This window comes from Mustela putorius, unplaced genomic scaffold (assembly GCF_011764305.1).
Source record: "Mustela putorius furo isolate JIRA1106 unplaced genomic scaffold, ASM1176430v1.1 tig00000174_pilon_pilon_pilon, whole genome shotgun sequence".
In the NCBI taxonomy this organism is placed as follows: Eukaryota; Metazoa; Chordata; class Mammalia; order Carnivora; family Mustelidae; genus Mustela; species Mustela putorius.
The window spans coordinates 17,754,651-17,773,852 of record NW_025421304.1 but is presented as its reverse complement, the minus strand read 5'-3'; the positions used below and the strand labels follow the sequence as shown (position 1 = coordinate 17,773,852).

The window sequence follows — 19,202 nt, the reverse complement described above, 5'->3', positions numbered from 1 at the left end:
TTTTTTAAAAATTTTATTTATGCATTTGGCAGAGAGAGACACAGCGAGAGAGAGAGAGAGAGAGAGAGAGAAGAGAGAAAGAATGAATATAAGAAGGGGAGTGGGAGAGGGAGAAGCAGGCTTCCCGCTGAGCAGGGAACCCAATGTGGGTCTCCATCCCAGGACCCAGGGATCATGACCTGAGCTGAATGCAGATGCTTATCAACTGAGTCACCCAGGCGCCCCTATTTTTCTAATTCTTTTTTTTTTTTAAGATTTTATTTATTTATTTGACAGAGAGATCACAAGTAGGCAGAGAGACAGGCGGGGGGGGGGTGGGGGGGTGGAGAGGGTGAGGGGGTGGGGAGGGTGAGGGGGTGGGGAGCCCGATGTGGCTCCATCCGAGGACCCTGAGATCATGACCCAAGCTGAAGACAGAGGCTCTGACCCACTGAGCCACCCAGGCGCCTCTATTTTTCTAATTCTTGATAGGCTGACTTAGGCTCATGAGTAGAAACAGAGTATTGGAAATGCACTTCAGGAACACACAACAATTTGTTATTCTCTTGCCAAAACATACTTCAGAGCTGTTGTTTTTCCCAATTCACTACTGAATAACAAAGTTTTACACACAATGCTAAGCTCTTATTTCTCCTTGATTTTTGGCCAACTTACTAAGGGAAAAGTCATCTTGTTGACAAATCAGAAAAAAGTCCACAGAGAGTATGCTGGAACACTTCCTAATCAATAACTTAAAAATAATCATAGAGTACAGAAATAATGAAGGGTTCTAAAAAACAGTAAAAGCAGGACGCAGGTATTACGCATATATCCTGAGAAATCAGAAAGCTCATAAAATCACCAGAGTGCACTTTTTTTTTTTTTTAAAGACCCATGGAATATAAAATTAGAAAAACAGGACATGCAAGCCAGCTTTTTGTTAAAAAAAGAAAAGCAAAGAAACCAAACTTCAAAAATCACCAATTACCCAACATTTGGAAAACCAGCTCTAACAAATGCCACTAACCAAACATTAGGAAAATGTCATACTTGGCCACAATTATCTTATAACCTCATAGGGGGAGCTACAAAGAAAGATGTCATTCCAGGAAATGCAAATTCTATATATGGTGAGAAATAGCGAACCGCCATGTAGGAGAGTTTTAAAAGCAATTATCTAACATGCTCATAACCCATATTTTGAAGCCAGCACAGAGCACAGAAAGGCATAATATTCAAAAAAGGTCTCATCTACAAAATCACAACTGAGAGAGGAAGCATGATATTCACTACATTTAACAGCCAAAGGTCATAATACTCACTACATGTAGACACCCAAAAGCTACACACACACACACACACACATACATACACGGAAAAAGGGGAAGTAGTTTATAATATTGAGATCAAATTTCAGCCGTCAGAGAAAAACTTTCTGGAGGAAAAGATTACATTATAGTGCTACCTCTTGCCAGCACCATCGGAAGTTCAAAGTAAATTAAAACTCTGGAAGTAAAAACCGGAAATCCCTCCACTCCCATCTAAGCAGGGGCTGAAACCAGGGGTTTAGACCATAATATGACCTAGAAAGCCTGGAACCTTGAGGTTTTTCAGTACAATATGGCTCCCAGCACCCTAGGTGATCAACAATTGTATTAATGCTAATCCCTTACATCTACATACTGCTTTACACTTTAGACAGTGCTTTCACTTTTATTCCTCAATCCTTCTGGTGGTAGAATCACAGTACTTTACTTTCGCACAGCTTGTAGTTTGGAAAGTATCTTCACACACTGCGCTATTATTTTACAGAAGAGACCCAAGAGATTAAGATACTCGTCTATGAACGTATACGTGGTAGGTGAGGGGCCTGGACAACTGCGGGACTCTATTCAGTCACAGACACTTCCAACCTTTTAAAGTTCAAAGTACAACACTCCAGAGGGAGCAGCTTCATTCAGACAGCTCTATAGGATAGAACTGGACAGTCTCAGTGTACCATCTCTGCCCCCCTCTCCCTCCCCAGAGACAGGGAAACCGAGGCACCAGGTAGAACAAAAGCCTCCTCTAGAGTCACGCAAGAACTGATGCTGGGATAGACTCCCCCACCCACCCACCTGCACTACACCCAGAAACAGCTTAATCCTGTGTTTGAGACACAGGTCGGTCTCCAGAGAGGAAAACCCTTGCCGTTACCGCTTCCCTCTCTACTCCACACCCGGGCTTTCCTACAGATGGTGGTCTCTGCTTTCCAGAACCGCTCAGCAACCTCTCCCTAGGGCCCTTACCCATTTTTCACATCGGGCCTCCGGAGTAAAAGAATCCGCTAGCTCTGGCTCCCAACTCCTAGTCCTTTTCTCTAAGGGATCTCTCGACCCCAAGGCATTTCTGTCTCCCAGGGGAAGGTCCGACTCCAACCCGAGCCACCTAAACCTTAAACTCCACAAAAGAAAACCCTCCCAACGCCTCCTCCAGTTACCCCTTCCGTCCAGGACACTCCCGAGGAAAACCCCTAAATATCAGGAACCTCCCGAGAGCTACCTGCCTCTCACCTGGGCCCCTTTAGCCGCGGCCTCCTCGGAAGGGCGACCCCCAAAAACCTCCGCCGATCACGCACCCCCTAAAGGGGGGGAACACCCTCTTCCAGGTACCTCTTCAAGCGCCTTCAGCAACGGGCCTCAGCAGAGAACCTCCGGGCTGCTTCCTGGGCTCTGCCCAACGCCGCTCCCTCCCGGGCCCCTTCCTGGAGTCTCCTCCGGCACCAGTCGGGTCTCCCCGCCGCAGACCAGGGTGTCTGTTCCCCTCCCTCACGGACGTTCCCAGGTCTCCGACTCCCCCCGGTTCCGTGTCCTCAGTGGTTTCCCAAGAGCAGCGCGGCCGGGCTACGGCAATGACTTATCCAGCTCCAGGGCCCACCCGAGGGAGGGGGCGGCCGCGGCGCGCGACTCCTTTGTGACAGGTCCGAGAGAGCGGTAAAGATGGACGCGAGGCCACGGCGCTGCCATTACGCGCTGGGGCCCACCCCCGCTTCGCACCGCCCCTGCCCTCCCTCAGTCCCCTAGGAAACGCCCCTTCCTCGGTGGCAAGCCCTCTCGCTGACAGCCAGTCATCTTTCAGGGAGGATACCACGTGACCACACGGGGCGACCCGCCCCTCAAGCGTGAGCCGGCCAATCCCCTTGCTGAGGTGCGAATGGCCCAATCAAGTCTCTCGGGCTAGCTTTCGGGACACCGGATTTCCATCTGTCTCCCGGGGAGGAAGAGGGATGCGGATTGGGTTACGCCGCCGGAAGCGGGGCGGAATTTTGTTGTGGCGGTGAGGAAGAGGAAGCCCTGAAGGGTCAAAAGGAATACAAAAGCAAAGGCTATTTTCTTTCTTTTCTTCTTTTCTTTCTCTCTCTCTCTTTTTTTGTCCTAAAGAGCGAGCGGTCTTAGCAGTGGCTTAGGGGTGGGCGTCGCCGAGGTGAGGGGGTCTCGCCTCCCGCACGCTGGTAGGTGAGTGTGGCCTGGGCCCTACCTAGCTTGGCAGAGAGACCTGGGCTCCAGCTTCTTCGCTGAGGAGAGGGGGGCTACGTTTAATGTGAGGTTTAGGGTGAAGCCGGTTCTCAGTCTGCGCACTCGCCTAAGTGCTCTGAGTCACTGGGGCCAGGGGCTTGCTGGGGTCCGCCTAAGTGGAGCCGAGGGAGCCCGCGGGAGGGCGTCCCCAGTCGTGTGGGGAAGCATCCCGACCCTTTCTAGCGGTCTGGGGACTTCGGGCCTCTTGTCGGCTCTCCTCCACCGTTTCTGCTAGCTGGGAACACCCAGGCTCCAAGGGAGGAGCGGGCTCTCTCGCAGGGGTCTTGGGAGGGCTCCAGGCGACTCAGGCGATGTGGGAGTGACTGGAAATCTTTGAATCACAGAACTCAAGTGTAGGATGGGAAACACACTTACTATGTACGGTGTACCATTTGCTGTGCTCAGTGCATTTTCTTCTAATAGATAACAAGCCAGCATACTCGTTTTGCAAAAGAAAACTTAGGAAACTAAGACCGAGGGTTGAGGGATCTTGTTTGAGAGTTGTTTGCCCACGTGAATGTCTGTGCACACAGGTGTAAATGTGGAGACCGACTCGTTCAGAGCAGTGGTTCTTAATCTAGTAGAAAACAAGATTTTCAGCGGCCCGTTTAAATGCAGATTCTCCGACCCTGCCCCCAGACAGTCTGACTGAGTAGGTCTGGAGTTGGGCCGGGGGAAGCCAAGTGCGGGCCTGGTGGTCAGAATTCCCAATGACCTCTTGTGTACCAGCTGAGAGGTAAGGTTTGTTTATTCTTCAGCTCTTTGGCTTGTTGATGTGCTGACAGGAACCCCATAAAATGATTTGGAGGGCACTGCTTCTGAAATCCTCGAATCAGGGTTTATACTCCTTTTTGATACAAGGAATTGAACTGAAATAAAGACAGCTTTTACAGTCTTTTAAATAGAGCACAAGAGGAGCTGTTGACAGTTTTTAGGGGTCTGCAAGCAAAGGCCGGCCAATTATTTTTCTCAGCTGAAGTGGTGTTGCCTTAATTCCTTACAACCAGGAGGAGCTGTGTCAAGACCATTCACCTGGCTAGCAGTCTTCCTTTCTCCTTCTAAGAATCTTGATGTTTGGTAGAGTTAAGCTGTTGCCTCAGATATTGAAAACCACATAGCTGTAGTGTGTGGTTCCGCCATAGGCTCCACCATATTGTAATTATGCCTCTGGGGCAGCAGAATTAAAAAACTTAGTCTGCTCACTATTGATCACTTTCTGAAAATGCTTTGTCTTCAGTTCTTAAATATGGTCAGTTTCACTCGTTATTTGTAGAATGTGTTTTTGGTTTTTGGTTTTCTGCATTTTCATGATGCAACTGTGGATGTGTTTTTGTTGGATTTGGCGTTTATCAGACCTTGAATGAGCGAATTAGTGTCTTTTCATTAGTCCTGTAAAATTCTTGGCGAGTTTATATTCATATATTGCTTATGCCTCATTATATATCGCCTTTGCTGATTTAACACAGAGCCTTTCACTCTAATGTCTGTGTTTCTTTTTTTTTTTTTTTTAAGATTTTATTTATCTAAAAGAGATCACAAGTAGGCAGAGAGGCAGGCAGAGAGGGAAGGGGGTGAAGCTGGCTCCCTGCTGAGCAGAGAGCCAGATGTGGGACTCCATCCTAGGACTCTGGGATCATGAGCCAAAGACAGAGGCTTTAACCCACTGAGCCACCGAGGCCCCCCTAATGTCTGTGTTTCTTACTCCCTTTTAATTTTTCCATACTTACATCCTGGATAACTTCTTCTTCATTAAATCTCAGTTTATTTCTAATCTGTTATTACACTGAAATCTTAACTTCAGTTAGTGCGTTTTTTGGTTTCTGAGGTTCTATTTGGTCCTTTTTCAAATGTGCCATGCCACTATTTTACAGTTTCTTATTTCACTGCTGTTAATTTTGAGGCCTGGTTTTTATTCTTTAAACACAGTAAGCGTTGTTTTATAATCTATGTGTGCCAGTTCCACTGTGTGAATTCCCTTTGGGTTTATTTCTTTTGCTCATTATTCCTGCTTTTTTTCTTCCCATTTCACCTTTACTTTTATGGTTTAGTTCTTTGGGGTATTGGGTAAGATGGAGAAGGGTGCAGACTCTGCACCTTTTGTGAACTCCTGGCTTTGACTTTTGTTTCTGTTGCTTCATAAGGGCCTCAAAACAGCAGTTTTCAAAGTCATTGTCAGAGAAATCCTTAGTATGAAAACCAGTTTGAATATTGGGCTTAATTTCTGGTATCACCTTTTCTTGGGTTTTGGCCATATTTTTTACTATCTGGTTAATCTCTGTGTTTAAGAATTATTTAAAAATTTCTTCCAGATTTTGCTTTTATCATAGAGGTAGAGGATTGGTCTCAACTACCTAGCCCGCTGTTTCTGGAAATGAAAGTCCCCCACCTTTTTAAGATATTTTGTTTATTTGACAGAAAGAGAGATCACAAGTAGGCAGAGTGGCAGGCAGAGAGAGAGGGGGAAGCAGGCTCCATGTTGAGCAAAGAGCCCAATGTGGGGCTCAGTCCCAGGACCCTGAGATCATGACCTGAGCCGAAGGCAGAGGCTTTAACCCACTGAGCCACCCAGGCACCCCAGAGAGAGAGAATCTTAAGTAGGCCCCAGGCCCAGTGCAGAGCCTGCAGGGCTAGATCCCAGAACCCTGAGATCACCACCTGAGTCTAAATCAGGAGTCCCACGCTTAACTGACTGAGCTGCCCACATGCCCCAGCCCCATTTCATTTTGATTTTTGGAATCTGAAATTTGTGATTTCAGGGAATCTTGAGTTAAAGATCATTTTTCTCTGTATACCTAAAATTTTTACCACTGTTCCCTATGCAGTGTCCGAGCTACTGTCAACGTTAAGCTTCCCTGGTTCTTTTTTTTAGTCTTCCTTCTGTGAACTCCTCAGTGCTTAGCTTCTGTCTATTCTCTTATAGCATTTAACCTCATTCTTTTCCCCAAATTGCTTACATGCCAACCTTATCTCTTTTTCTGAATGTAAGTTCCTCATTTGCTAAAAAGTAGAGTACCAGCTGAGTACCTCGCACTCTGTGCTTCTTGTATGTGATAGGTCACCTGTCAAGATTGACCTCAACAATACAATTGAATGAGTTAGTTGGCCTTGTATGGCTTTTGTAATGAAAAGCCTTTTTCCCCTTATATTTGGTCTTAGGAGTTAGACAAAAGCTAGTGGCAGTTGGAGGTGTGGGGGGAGTAATTTAGTGTGGTTTATGTTCCAAAGCCAGCCTAGCCAGTAAAATAGTGTATAATCAGAGCTACTTTCGAAAATTTTTTTGGGAGGCATCATATTGGATATAGGTATACCCGCACAGCAAAATTCCAGCATGGCCAGGTTTTTCCTCCAACTTTGAAACAGATGCTGTTTTTCTTTAAGTCTCAGGTGAAGTAGCTGGTTTGCGTTTAGGAGTCATAGTGTGTAAACAAAACAAAACAAAAAACTAATAGAATTGTACATAATGAAGGAAGTGCTTATACACTAACTAAGAGGGTTACGTGGACTGGAGAACTGAGGATCAGCTAAGGGGATTGGTATTTTATGTTCTCTTTTTCTTCCAGTGCATATAGATAAATTCAGGGTAATTGCATGTATGGTGAGACTGTTCTTGTGCTATGGAAAGCTCATTGTATATATAAATTTATTTAAAAAAAATTTTTTTATTGTGTGTGTTTTTTTAGATGCCTGGACAACCAGAAGATTACTACAGATTGCTCTTTATAATAAACATTTTTAAATATGACTGAAATCGCATATGCTCTACGCAGATGTTTAGATTCTTTTAGTCTCCTTTGCTGCTGGAGTATGTTAAATAAGCCTTAGTGTTAGACTGAGGATTCCTTTGTCAAGTAATAAATGCTAGTAGTGTTCCCTGTTAGTAGTTGTCACGCTCTGAAGTTTTAAAATGTATAGAGAAAGCCCTCTTGATCTGAATTACTTTGGCCTGGTAGAAGTGACTTCCAGCAGAAAGCTATCTATTTGGAATAGAGTTGAGTTTGCCAGATGGCAAATTCCTCTTGCTGTCCTGCATTTTGAAGTCCCATGTGACTTAAACATCATGGTAAAAATGTTGGAAGGGCAATACTTAAGTATATTTGCTGATAAAAGGAAAGTAGATTGGCCTATTGTTTTGCTACCCAGAGAGATGCCTTACAACACCATAACACAGAAATCCGATCCCCTCTGGTGTATTTTTATACTACTGTCTGTCTAATGTTAGAATTTGGAGGGGGTAGTGGCCAGTGATGTAAACACTTAAGTAGTCTATCATCACAGAATTCAGTTCCGTAGGAAGCCAGATCTCATTAACTTGTATAATGGCACTAGGTAAAAGGAATAATTTTTCAAGTCAGCAATAACCGTTACTTTGGGGGTAGCAATGTAAGCTTTCTGTCTTGTATAGCATGCTGTGTAAGACACTGAGCCCGTTTTGTCCCACCAATCTGGAAATTAAATACCACAGTCTCCAGTACAAACACAAGACTGCAGTGTTTTTTTTTTTTTTTTTTTTAAGATTTTTATTTATTTATTTATTTGACAGAGATCACAAGTAGGCAGAGAGGCAGGCAGAGAGAGAGAGAGGAGGAAGCAGGCTCCCCGCTGAGCAGAGAGCCCGATGTGGGACTCGATCCCAGGACCCTGAGATCATGACCTGAGCCGAAGGCAGTGGCCCAACCCACTGAGCCACCCAGGTGCCCAAGACTGCAGTGTTTAACAGTTACTTTGGCTTGAAATATAAGAACTTTGGTTTTTTTTTTTTTTTTTTTTTGGATGTCAAGCAAATTTGAAAACTATGTTCTTTATTTGTGTCGGTTTGAAACTTTTAAGTTTGGACAAAGTGATTTTGGTATGGTTTTGGTTTTCCATGAGTTCTCTATTTGGAGAAGTTAGATAATCCTTTTTAAAAATAATGTAATGTTTAGTCTGGTAATTAGACTTGAATTACCTTGGAAATAAAAAAGCTATATGAGTAGAGGAAGGTTGACAACATGTATTCTTTTTTTTTTTTTAAATACTTATTTGACTGCACAAGCAGGGGGAGCAGCAGAGGGAGAGGGAGAAACAGGCTTCCTCAGTGAGCAGGGAGCCCGATGTGGGACTCGATCCCAGGACCCTGAGATCATGACTTGAGCCAAATGCAGACACTTAACTGACTAAGCCACCCAGGCACATGTATTCTTTTTACAATTAAACACACTGAACAAAATGAATATTCCCAATGTAAGTCCTCTTTGTTCCTACATGAATCTTCATCCCAGACCTCTGGGCTTTGTGTTTTTAATTGTCCTAGCAAATGAAGGGGAAAAATAAGAGACTTGTGAAAATTTTAGCTAGGCACTTGGAATTAGAAATAAACAATTTCATTTCCAGTTTTTGCCTCCTTCCAGAATGAGGTAAATGAGCTACAGGTAGTTATCACCTCCCTCTTGCAGAATAAACAACCAATGAAAATTGAACTCAAAAATGCTTTGTGTGGGAGATATTTGTCAGTGTAACAGAGCATTTTTTAGTCAGTAGAAATTAAAGGAAAGTAGTGAGTTATTCTTGAAGAAGACATCAACTGTATAATACAGGAAAGCGATTTAATTTTTGGTCCTGTCTTTCCAGCTATAAAATTTTGTCATGTTTTAATAGAATTCCCTATGGGACATAGAAGCTTGAGCAAATGCTTATGTAACGTCTACCATTTTCTATAACTTACATTGGACGATACCTCGGAATACTCACGTGAGATCATTCTTCCCTGCTTGAATTCTTCAGATTCCCTTTATGGTTGGTTTATTCAATAAGTATTTATTATCTGCCTAATATATGCCAGACACTGTGCTAATAAGCACTGTGGATACAAAGGGCCGCTGGAACAGTCACAAATGACAGAACATAATGGGTGGCAAGTTAACAGATTGCTTGAGTAGGGGCGAAAGGAGAAACAGGGAGGCTGATGGAAGGGTGTTGTAGTAGCCCTTGCTGGATGAGGCCCTGAAAAGAAGAGATTAGCAAGAATTCTTCTCTTAGAGGATGATTAAAAAGAGGTCATTATGAGGTGGAAACAGCAGAACTTGGTGACTGGGGAGATGTAGTGAATTGAAGGGAGGAGGAGTCTAGGTTCATGTCTGGGTTTTCAGCCTGGGAAACGGGATTGATCCATATTTATACCCTTCATCATTGCCCCGTACCTGTACCATTCACTTTGGCAATTCATTATGTGTACTGTTATCTCGTGGTAACTAGTTCAAGAGTACTAACTCTTTTGAAGTTGATTTCCTCTCTGCACCACATAGGATCTGGCACAGTGCTGGACACAGAGTTCAGCATTCAGCACAATGTCCAGTTTATTTAAATTGAACTATTAATAAAACAGTAAAATAGAGAACCATGCTAAAGGGAAAATACAGAATTACCCAATTATATATACATGTAAATTTTTCCTAATTTCTCTGTTTGGTGTGATCCCTTTGCTTACGTATTATGTATCTAATCCCTGTGTTTATATCACTGATGCATTTGCTCTCCACTCCTTGGTATTTCTCTCACTCCGTAACCAGTCCAGGGCTTAGCTTTAGTATTTCCTAGTAATGGCCAACCTTTCAAAACCTTTTGAAAGCATGTGTCAAACACTGTGCTAAGTGCTTTGCGTGAATTACCTTGTTTATCCTCCCCAAAGCTCTCTGTTGTGCTGGACTGTTTTAATCCCCACTGGGGAGTGCAACCTGTGGATGAGAGAACCAAGACTCTAAGGACCTAAGTGACTTGCCAGGGCATACAGGGTATACAGCTTGTAATTGGCAGGACCCAGGCCTCCGGATTTCAGAGTGTAGTATTTATCACTACCTGTGCTGCCTTGTGTAAGGAGACCATCCCAGAACGTACTCGTTACACACTAGGGGGACTGGATTAGGTCGTAGGGAAAGGTGTGTGGAGTGAAGTGTGCTTCTTGGCTGTGTGTATTTGACAGTGACCTTTTGACTTCTGAGAAAATCTGAATATTTCTGGAGAAGGAATATCCTGGACATTAGCGAGAATACTCAGGAGTGTGACCCCTTGTTCATGAACATTTCTGTCCCGGTCTCTGACCTCTCCTAACACAGAAAGATGATCAGATAGCCAGGAGTGCCACTGGTGACAGTGAAGGCAAGGAGGAATGATGGTTGAAGCACCAGGGAATGAGGACCTGTGGAAGACGTGTAAATTCTAGAAAGAGAGGATTGACCAGTGTGAATTCTAACGTTGCCCCTTTTATTTTTAATCTATTTTTTTATTTAAAGATTTTATTTATTTATTTGACAGAGAGAGAGATCACAAATAGGCAGAGAGAGAATGGGAAGTGGGCTCCCTGCTGAGCCAAGAGCCCAGTGCAGGGCTCCATCCCAGGACCCTGAGATCATGACCTGAGCTGAAGGCAGAGGCTTAACCCACTGAGTCACCCAGATGCCCCTAGTCTTGCCCCTTTTAAACTCACAGAAATTCATTATAATTAGGTTGGCCTTCTAGCTTGTTTTATTTTGAGATCAAAGGAATATAAGGATTATAATACTAGCTGTAAAGAGCAGACTTTCCTAAGTGTTCATTATTTTGACTTTGTGTTTTCAGGAAGGCCTCCCTTTGAGAGCAGTAGTTTCTCTGTCAAATTCTAGAGCCCCTGTCTTTCAGTTTCCTCTTTTCAGTGTGCTTCTATGTTTACATTTTCAGTAACCATCTCCGATTCCTGGTTTTGTCCCTGTGGTGTGAAAGATGGTTAATAGTTAATAGCACAGACTCAATTCTTTGGGTAGAAGTTGAATTCTAACATGTAGGAGAAAAAGATTGGTGAGAAAGAGAATAATAATTTCTTGGAATCCTATATGTTTATCTTTTCCCAAAATTGATAAGTGTTGGGAAGATGGTTATTTCTCTAGAGTTTATATTTCAAATTCAAACCCTCTGCATGTGTATCTTGAAGGCTTTGTCCCTTGAGTTTCAGGGATCTTTGTTAAAGTTAAGTGGAGGTAGGTTCTTCATTTTCCAGAAAATTCAGCAGGCCGTAAAAATTAATGATTTTATTTTCTTAATTTTGAGTTATAAGAATAAATCAGTCTGCATTCTTATATAGATGGAAGCACATGAGATTCTAGGTTTTCTTCATTTTGGCCTGCTAAAACACTTTTTTCAGTATTAACATACATGTATTTTTTCATTTATTAAAATGTACAATGAAAATGAAGAGATGATTTAATAGGAATGCCAGGGCATTGTCATTTCCTAATATTTATTTCCCAGGTTTAAATCCTGTACACTCTGATAAGTTCACTGCTTTGAGACACTATTCTTTTTCTCTATTTCATAAGATTAAGAGAACTAGGGATGTTTGGCTTAGAAAAGTGGCAGATTAGGAGGAACGTGGGAGTTGTCTTCAAACAGTTAAAGCATTTTTGGGTTGAGGAAAGGATTTGGCTCCTTTTCTGTAGTCCCAGTGGATAGAACCTATGTGTGGAATTTATAGGGAGACACATTTCAATTTGATTTAAGGATGAAATGTTCTACTGGTCTGATCTACTTAGGGTGTTAGCTGGCTGGGAGCCAGTGCATTGGTCCCTGTTCCGAAGTTTTAGAATATGAGTTGGATGAAAATCTGGGGATGTGTGGTAGATTCATATGTTGGATGGAAAATCATATTAGGTGGAACATAAGGACCTGACCCTCTCTGAATTACCAGGAAACAAGGGTGGGGGGAAGAAACAGATAGTCAATTTAGGGTGAGGGGGGAGAGCTATAGCCAACAGACAATAAGAAAGGGGGACATCGAGAGTCCAGTGTGTCTCTCCCATTCATGAGAGTCCCAATTTAAGACACTTGAGAATGCATTGGCTCTTGTTTCATAAGAGGTTATTCTACAGAAATTGAGGGATTTTTTTGGCATGGTTAGCAGAGACAGAATAATTGTTTCTGTAACAGGCCTCTGGCTGGAGACATTGAATGAGGCTAAATCAGAGTATCCAGGTTGTGGACTTTAGGTGGAAACAATAGCTTCTGCCAATGAATTTGGTTTTGTTTGTAGTAAATTTCAAAATTCTCTCTCAGGGTTGTTACATTGAACTAAACTTTAGCTGCAGTGGGATTTAGGCTAAAACTGTTGTCTTGTTCAGAACGTTTGGGTTTGTTTTCTCAGCTTCCATTTTCACCTTTATTAAAATGTCTACATGAGGGGCACCTGGGTGGCTCAGTGGGTTAAGCCTCTGCCTTCGGCTCAGGTCATGATCTCAGGGTCCTGGGATCGAGCCCCACATTGGGCTCTCTGCTCGGCAAGGAGCCTTCTTCCTCCCCTCTCTGCCTACTTGTAATCTCTCTGTTAAAAAAATAAAATCTTAAAAAAAAAAATGTCTACATGAACATTTTCAGCCTGAAATTTGGTATATGAAGAAAGCTGAAATTGACATGTCCTTCTTTTCAGCCAGGTTCCCAGGTTTCTGGGGAGGGGACTAGTGAAGTGGATAAGAGTATGACTTTTTTATGTCATACCTGGATTTTGTTCTCAGCTCTACCATTTACCACCTTTTATTACCTTAGAAGAGTGACTTAACTTCTCTGGGCTCCCATTTCTTCACCTGTAAAGAGATAATATTTCTCACAGATCAGTGGGAGCATAATGAGATACTATGCATAAAAATGTGTTTAGTGCATGATAAGAGACTCAGTAAAATGGCAGCTACTTTATTTTTGTGCTGTCAGTAGACTTTTTTTTTTTTTTTTTTTTTTTTTGGTGAGGGGAAGGGGAGAGAGAGGAGGGGAGATAATCTTAAGCAGACTCTGTGCTAAGTGCAGAGCCCAGCTCAGAGCTTGATCTCACAACCCTGAGATCATGACCTGAGCCAAAATCAGAGTCAGAAGCTTAACCAACTGAGTCACCAAAGTGCCCCAGTGGAGACTTATTTTTGTTACTAGGGGTCATCTTGGAATGGACATTGAGCTGTGCAGAGTACTTGTTTCCTTGTTAGGGTGTAATGCTATGAATAATATGTCTGAGTAGAGAGTGAATTCCACATTTCTTCAAAAGGAAAGAAATTAGCAAAGAAAAGCAGAAAGGCTCAAAAGGAGTAATTCACACTCTATTACTATTTCCTTCTCCCTTCTTTCTGAAGAGAGGTTTAGGTGGAAGTATCTAGATTTGGGATTTGGGAATCTTGTGCATCAAGATATGCATAAAGTGGCTGAGGTCATGGTGGGAGTGAGAAAAGAGAAGGACTGGAGATAGACTGGATTTTTTTTTAAAGGTTTTTTTATTTATTTGACAGAGAGATCACAAGTAGATAGGCAGGCAGAGGGACGGGGTGGGGGGAGCAGGCTCCCCGCTGAGCATAGAGCCCAATGTGGGGCTCGATCCCAGGACCCTGAGACCATGACCCAAGCTGAAGGCAGAGGCATAACCCACTGAGCCACCCAGGCGCCCTGAAGATAGACTATTTAATGGCATAGATTTGTAGCTCACAGAAAGGAAGGTCAGGAAAGAGATGGAGGACTCAGTGTAGGCTGGTGCAGAGGACACTGAATCTGAAGTTGGGAGGTCTGGGCTCTAGTTTCACTCTCTCCAATTGGGGTTTTGTGTGCCTTTAGGCATATCCCTTCCCTGCTATACAGACTAGACTTCATCTCCAGGGCTCCTTGAATACCTGAGTTTTTCCATTCTGAATCCATTTGGAAACAATAACATGCAAATGGAGATAGTGGAATGTTCCTGAAACAGGAATTTCAAGAAGGAACAATGTCAGAAGTCACAGAAATAAAGGAAGTGAGATCTAAGAAAAAGATAGGATGCCTGGGAGGCCAATTTTTCTAGAGAGGGACCAAGAAGTATTTGCAGTGTTGGACTTACTATGGAACAGCACATGATAAGAATCATTCCAGGTCCTCTTGCTGACTTCATAAATAACATAAAGGTTAATAAAACTGCCTGATACATTAAGAAAAATGTAATCATGTGCTTCACCAATGATCTAGAAATTAAACGACTAGAAGATTTCTTCAAAGTTGAAGGGAATTTTGAGGTAGTCTGTTGCAAGGTGAGACAGAGTTAAAGCTCCTTGTTTCTCTTTAGAATTTTTTCTTTTTAAAGATCTTACTTATTTATTTGACAGAGAGAGTTCACAAGTAGACAGAGAGGCAGGCAAAGAGAAAGAGGGGGAAGCAGGCTCCCTGCTGAACAGAGAGCCTGATGTGGGGCTCGATCCCAGGATCCTGGGATCATGACCTGAGCCGAAGACCGAGGCTTTAACCCACTGAGCCACCCAGGCGCCCCTCTCTTTAGAATTTTAATTGCAGTTCTCACTTAAAGTGTTTCATTTGTTTTTTGTAGACCTATTGCTCCATTATGGATGGAGGGGATGATGGTAATCTTGTTATCAAAAAGAGGTTTGTGTCGGAGGCAGAACTAGATGAACGGCGGAAAAGGAGGCAAGAAGAATGGGAGAAAGTTCGAAAACCTGAAGATCCAGAAGGTATATGGGCTTATAGTCCAGCATTCAACATAAAGATCTCTAATCTTCCTAATAGCCCTGCAGAGTAGGTACTTATGTCCTAACTTTGGAGTAAGGGGGTCTGAGGCTCAGAGGCGTGCAGGAACCTACATAAGGCCTCTGTGGCCACAAGCAGAACCAGGGTGCTCACTGTCCACTCCACTTGCTGCCTTCCAGAAGATTCTGCTAGTCCCTTCTGTCTATACAAGTGGATATAGGATCTGAGTGACTAAGAATGTGGCTAGTTTGTAGGGTGGGCCTGCCCCCCCCATCCAGTTAATGTGTCTCAGGCGGTGAGCCCTATTGACATTGGTAGTTGTCTTAGAACTGCTGGCCCCTCTCCGAGCTCCCAAGGGAAGCCATGGGCTTTGTACTATTTTTGTGTTATCCTTGCCCTCAGATCGTGCAGAGACTTGATCTTTAAAATCCTTTGTGATTCCAAAATAATGTGAAAAATTCTAAAGTATGTGCTTTTTCTTCCCCCTCCCTTCTCCCCCCTCCCTTCCTTTCAGAATGTCCAGAGGAGGTTTATGACCCTCGGTCTCTCTATGAAAGGCTGCAGGAACAGAAAGACAGGAAGCAGCAGGAGTATGAGGAGCAGTTCAAATTCAGTAAGCTTCTGAAAACAGTCCGACACTCTGCAGGGCCTCTTCGATGCCTTTTGCCTCATGCGACACTTTTTCCAACTAGCCATGGAACTGGCTTGATTGTCTAGTCTCTAGACGTTCATTTGGTGGAAAAGCGACAACCTTCTGCCTTCTAGACCACATTGAGCATTTTTGTTTAGAGCTCAAGATACCCATTTTAATTCTGTGCTAATGTCTAGTAATGGGAGAAATGCCTTGATTTTATGCCATGTTACCTCTCCAGAAGCCGAGGTGTTTACACATTCTTTCTTCTAATCCTCTAAAAGATCAGCTGTTTATTTAAAAAAAAAAAAAAAGATTTTTCTTTCTCCTTTTTTTTTTTTTTATTTGACTGTTTTCCCCTTAGCTTGCTAAGTGTTCCTTATTTGGTTATTTCCTCAGAAAACATGGTAAGAGGCTTAGATGAAGATGAGACTAACTTCCTTGATGAGGTTTCCCGGCAGCAGGAGCTCCTGGAAAAGCAACGGAGAGAAGAAGAACTGAAAGAACTAAAGGAATACAGAATATCCTTTGTGCTTTGAGAAATCTGTACGGTGTCCCTTCTTCTCATCAACGTCTATGGATTTGAGTTTCTTCTTTTTTAAAAATTTTTAAATTATTTATTTATTTGACAGAGATCACAAGTAGGCAGAGAGGCAGGCAGAGAGAGAGAGGAGGAAGCAGGCTCCCCGCCGAGCAGAGAGCCTGATGCAGGGCTCTATCCCAGGACCCTGGGATCATGACCTGAGCTGAAGGCAGAGGCTTTAACCCACTGAGCCACTCAGGTGCCCCTGGATTTGAGTTTCTTCACAAATTGAGTGAAAATAAGGTTTTTCTGTCCAGTGACCCCTGCATTCCCTTTCAACACTGGTGTCCCTCTGATTGAATTACCGGAAGTGATTTATGGGGTTATGTTGCATGTGAGAGTCTGTTGTATTCAAAAGTCTAGATCCTTTAGGATTAACTAAAGGCCTAAATCCTAATAGTCAGTACCCGGGTATTTTTGCCTTGAGGGATTAGACTCTGAAACAGATGGGCAATGCAGAAAACTCATCCAGGGGAAAAATTGGCTTCTGAGTTTTAAAAGGAAATGTTTAGCAACTCTCCTGTGTCCATATTAGGACCTTCCCTAGAAGTGTAGCCTGGTCTGTCCCCACAGAAGGGTAGAGAAAACAACAAAGATGACTTCAGTTTGGCTCAGTATTGCCTTTTTCTCCTCCGCTTGCATTAAATAGGCATCCCATCTAGAACTTGGCCGAGTCTGAATTCTCAATTCTGTGTGCCACACCCCCTGACTCATCACACTGCCCTTGCCCCCGCATCTCTTCTTTTTCTGCTCTTTCCGATCTCAGTAACAGCACTCCTATGCCCCCACGTGCCTGGGCCAAAAACTACTTCCAAAATGTACTCCAGATCTGTGCAGTTCAGCTCCCTCCGTGCTGCTTGGGACCACTGTGACCACCAGATTAGTCTCTGCTTCTGCTCTCGCCTGCAACAATCCATTCTGCAGACAGCAGTCAAAAGGAACATTTGAAAACATATGTGGAATTATGTCACTTTCCTGTTTGAGACACTAGTGGCTTCCTGTGATATTTAGACTTAAGTTAGACTTAACCAGGCCTTGCACAGTTTAGGCCAGACCTCCTTCCTGTTGTGTTTTGTACTCACTCTTTCATAGTCACTAGACTCTAGCCTTTTGGTCTTCTTTATGTCTCTGTCACACTGAGCTTTGTGATTTCATTTCAGGGCCTTTGTATTTGTTTTTTGGTCTGGAATGCTCTGCCTTCAGATTTTATAAGGCTGGCATTTTGTAGCACTTGAGTGTCAACTCACATCTCCTTCCTTCCAGAGACCTTCCCTAGGTACCCCATATAACATTTCACTGAACCATGTCACTGTGTATGATGTCACCTTTTATTTATTTATTTATTTAAGATCTTATTTATTTATTTGACACAGAGAGAGAGAGATCACAAGTAGAGAGGCAGGTAGAGGGAGAGGGGGAAGCAGGCACCCTCCCCACTGAGCAGAGAGCCCGATGCGGGGCCCAATCCCCCGACCCTGAGATTATGACCTGAGCCGAAGGCAGAGGCTTAACCCATTGAGCCACCCAGGCACCCCTGATGTCACCTTTTAATAGTAATTTTCACTATCTGAAAATCTCAATTTGCTTACTGGTTTGTTTGCCTTTTTACCACTAAAATGTAAGATGCATAAAAATAGTGACTGGTCATCACTGATTTCCTTAATGCCTGGCATGTAGGTTCTTATTGTATATGTGAACAAATTAATGAATGACTCTTAGGAGAGGTTAGTGAAGCCACCACAGCTTTTTTCCTATGAGAAGGATTATTTGACTATTTCAAGCTTGTATGTTGAATAACCTCACTAGTGTGATTGAATAGGCTTTACCTCTAAAATGAATGATACAGCTGCTTGTATGTGCTAGTTGTTTTTTTTTTTTGTTTTTGTTTTTGTTTTTTGTTTTTTGTTTTTTGTTTTTTTTTTCAGGGAGCATGTAGTATGTCCCATTAAAGAGTTATGTAGGAGGGGCTCCTGGGTGGCTCAGTGGGTCAAGCCTCTGCATTCAGCTCAAGTTGTGATCCCAGGGTCCTGGGATCGAGCCCTGCATCGGACTCTCTGCTTAGCAGGGAGCCTGTTTCCTCCTCTCTCTCTCTCTCTGCCTCTGCCTCCTTGTGATCTCGGTCTGTCAAATAAATAAATAAAATCTTAAAAAAAAAGAAAAAGAGCTATGTAGGAGAAGGTGTGGGCTGATTCTCAGGGATTTGGTTTAAATCAAGGTGACTGACAGTGGCTGAGATAAGGGGGCAGCATGGGTGCCCCAAAACCTGCTGTGAACTGGTAGCAAAAGACATGTCTTCCAGTCCCAGAGTTCCTAGTGGAATTCGGCATGGCACTGAAGATCGGGAAGTCACACCTCAATCCCAGCTGCTGGATTGAGGCTGACTCTTCTGGAGCTCCCCTCCCCTCCTATCCTCCCTGGTGACTCCAGAATAATAGTGTGCATCGATGTTTGTAGAGGGGGCAGAAAGATGGATTGAATTGTGTCAGGCACCAGACTTTTTCCCCCTCAGGAAATACGTTAATTATACCAATCACTAGAATAATGTCTTCTTTTATGTGCTTAATTCAGCAGCCTAGCAAATAAGCTGCATCTCCCAAAGCAGCGTTCTGGGGAGCAGTGTTGGTTTGGTGTGAAGGTGCAGGGCCCCTTAGTTTTCAGCTCAAAGGGAGGAGTAAGTAGGGCAGCAGTAAGGTGGGAGAAGCTTTCCTGCCCTGCTGACTTTACAGCACAACATTGGGGAGGCCCCAGAGGTGTTGGATTTTCTTGGAAACTTGGTAAGTTCTGACTGTCTAGAACTGAACAGCATTCTAACCCACTGATACATAAAGCAGGCATCCTAGCTTGCAGGTAGCCAGAGACATGTCGAGTTGGAGGAGATGGAACTGAATGGTTAGCCGTTTGTTTTTTGAAGCTCTAAATCAGGAGCTGGTTCGATTGTTATAATATGACACATTTTATGATGTGATACTTG

The 19,202-nt window shown here is 43.4% G+C and overlaps 2 protein-coding genes across 6 annotated transcripts in view; one reads left to right on the top strand and one right to left on the bottom strand.

Moving 5' to 3' along the window:
• Positions 1-3,034, bottom strand: part of RSPRY1 (ring finger and SPRY domain containing 1) — a 46,420-nt gene extending 43,386 nt beyond the window's left edge. Inside the window, exon 1 of one of the 2 annotated variants that reach the window (XM_004744236.3) lies at positions 2,532-3,034. The gene's annotated coding sequence lies outside the window, so the exon portion shown is untranslated. The remainder of the gene's footprint in view (positions 1-2,531) is intronic. The other variant, XM_004744237.3, reaches the window with a different exon arrangement.
• PSME3IP1 (proteasome activator subunit 3 interacting protein 1) overlaps positions 3,011-19,202 on the top strand; it is a 36,287-nt gene continuing 20,095 nt past the window's right edge. The window contains exons 1-5 of one of the 4 annotated variants that reach the window (XM_004744239.3): positions 3,252-3,473; positions 4,067-4,269; positions 14,860-15,001; positions 15,532-15,630; positions 16,048-16,169. In XM_004744239.3, coding sequence (XP_004744296.1) covers positions 14,875-15,001; positions 15,532-15,630; positions 16,048-16,169 — 348 coding nt within the window. In that variant the 5' untranslated portion in view covers positions 3,252-3,473; positions 4,067-4,269; positions 14,860-14,874. Of the gene's footprint in view, positions 3,166-3,194; positions 3,474-4,066; positions 4,270-14,859; positions 15,002-15,531; positions 15,631-16,047; positions 16,170-19,202 lie in introns of those variants that run through there. The other 3 variants (XM_004744241.3, XM_004744240.3, XM_004744238.3) reach the window with 3 other exon arrangements.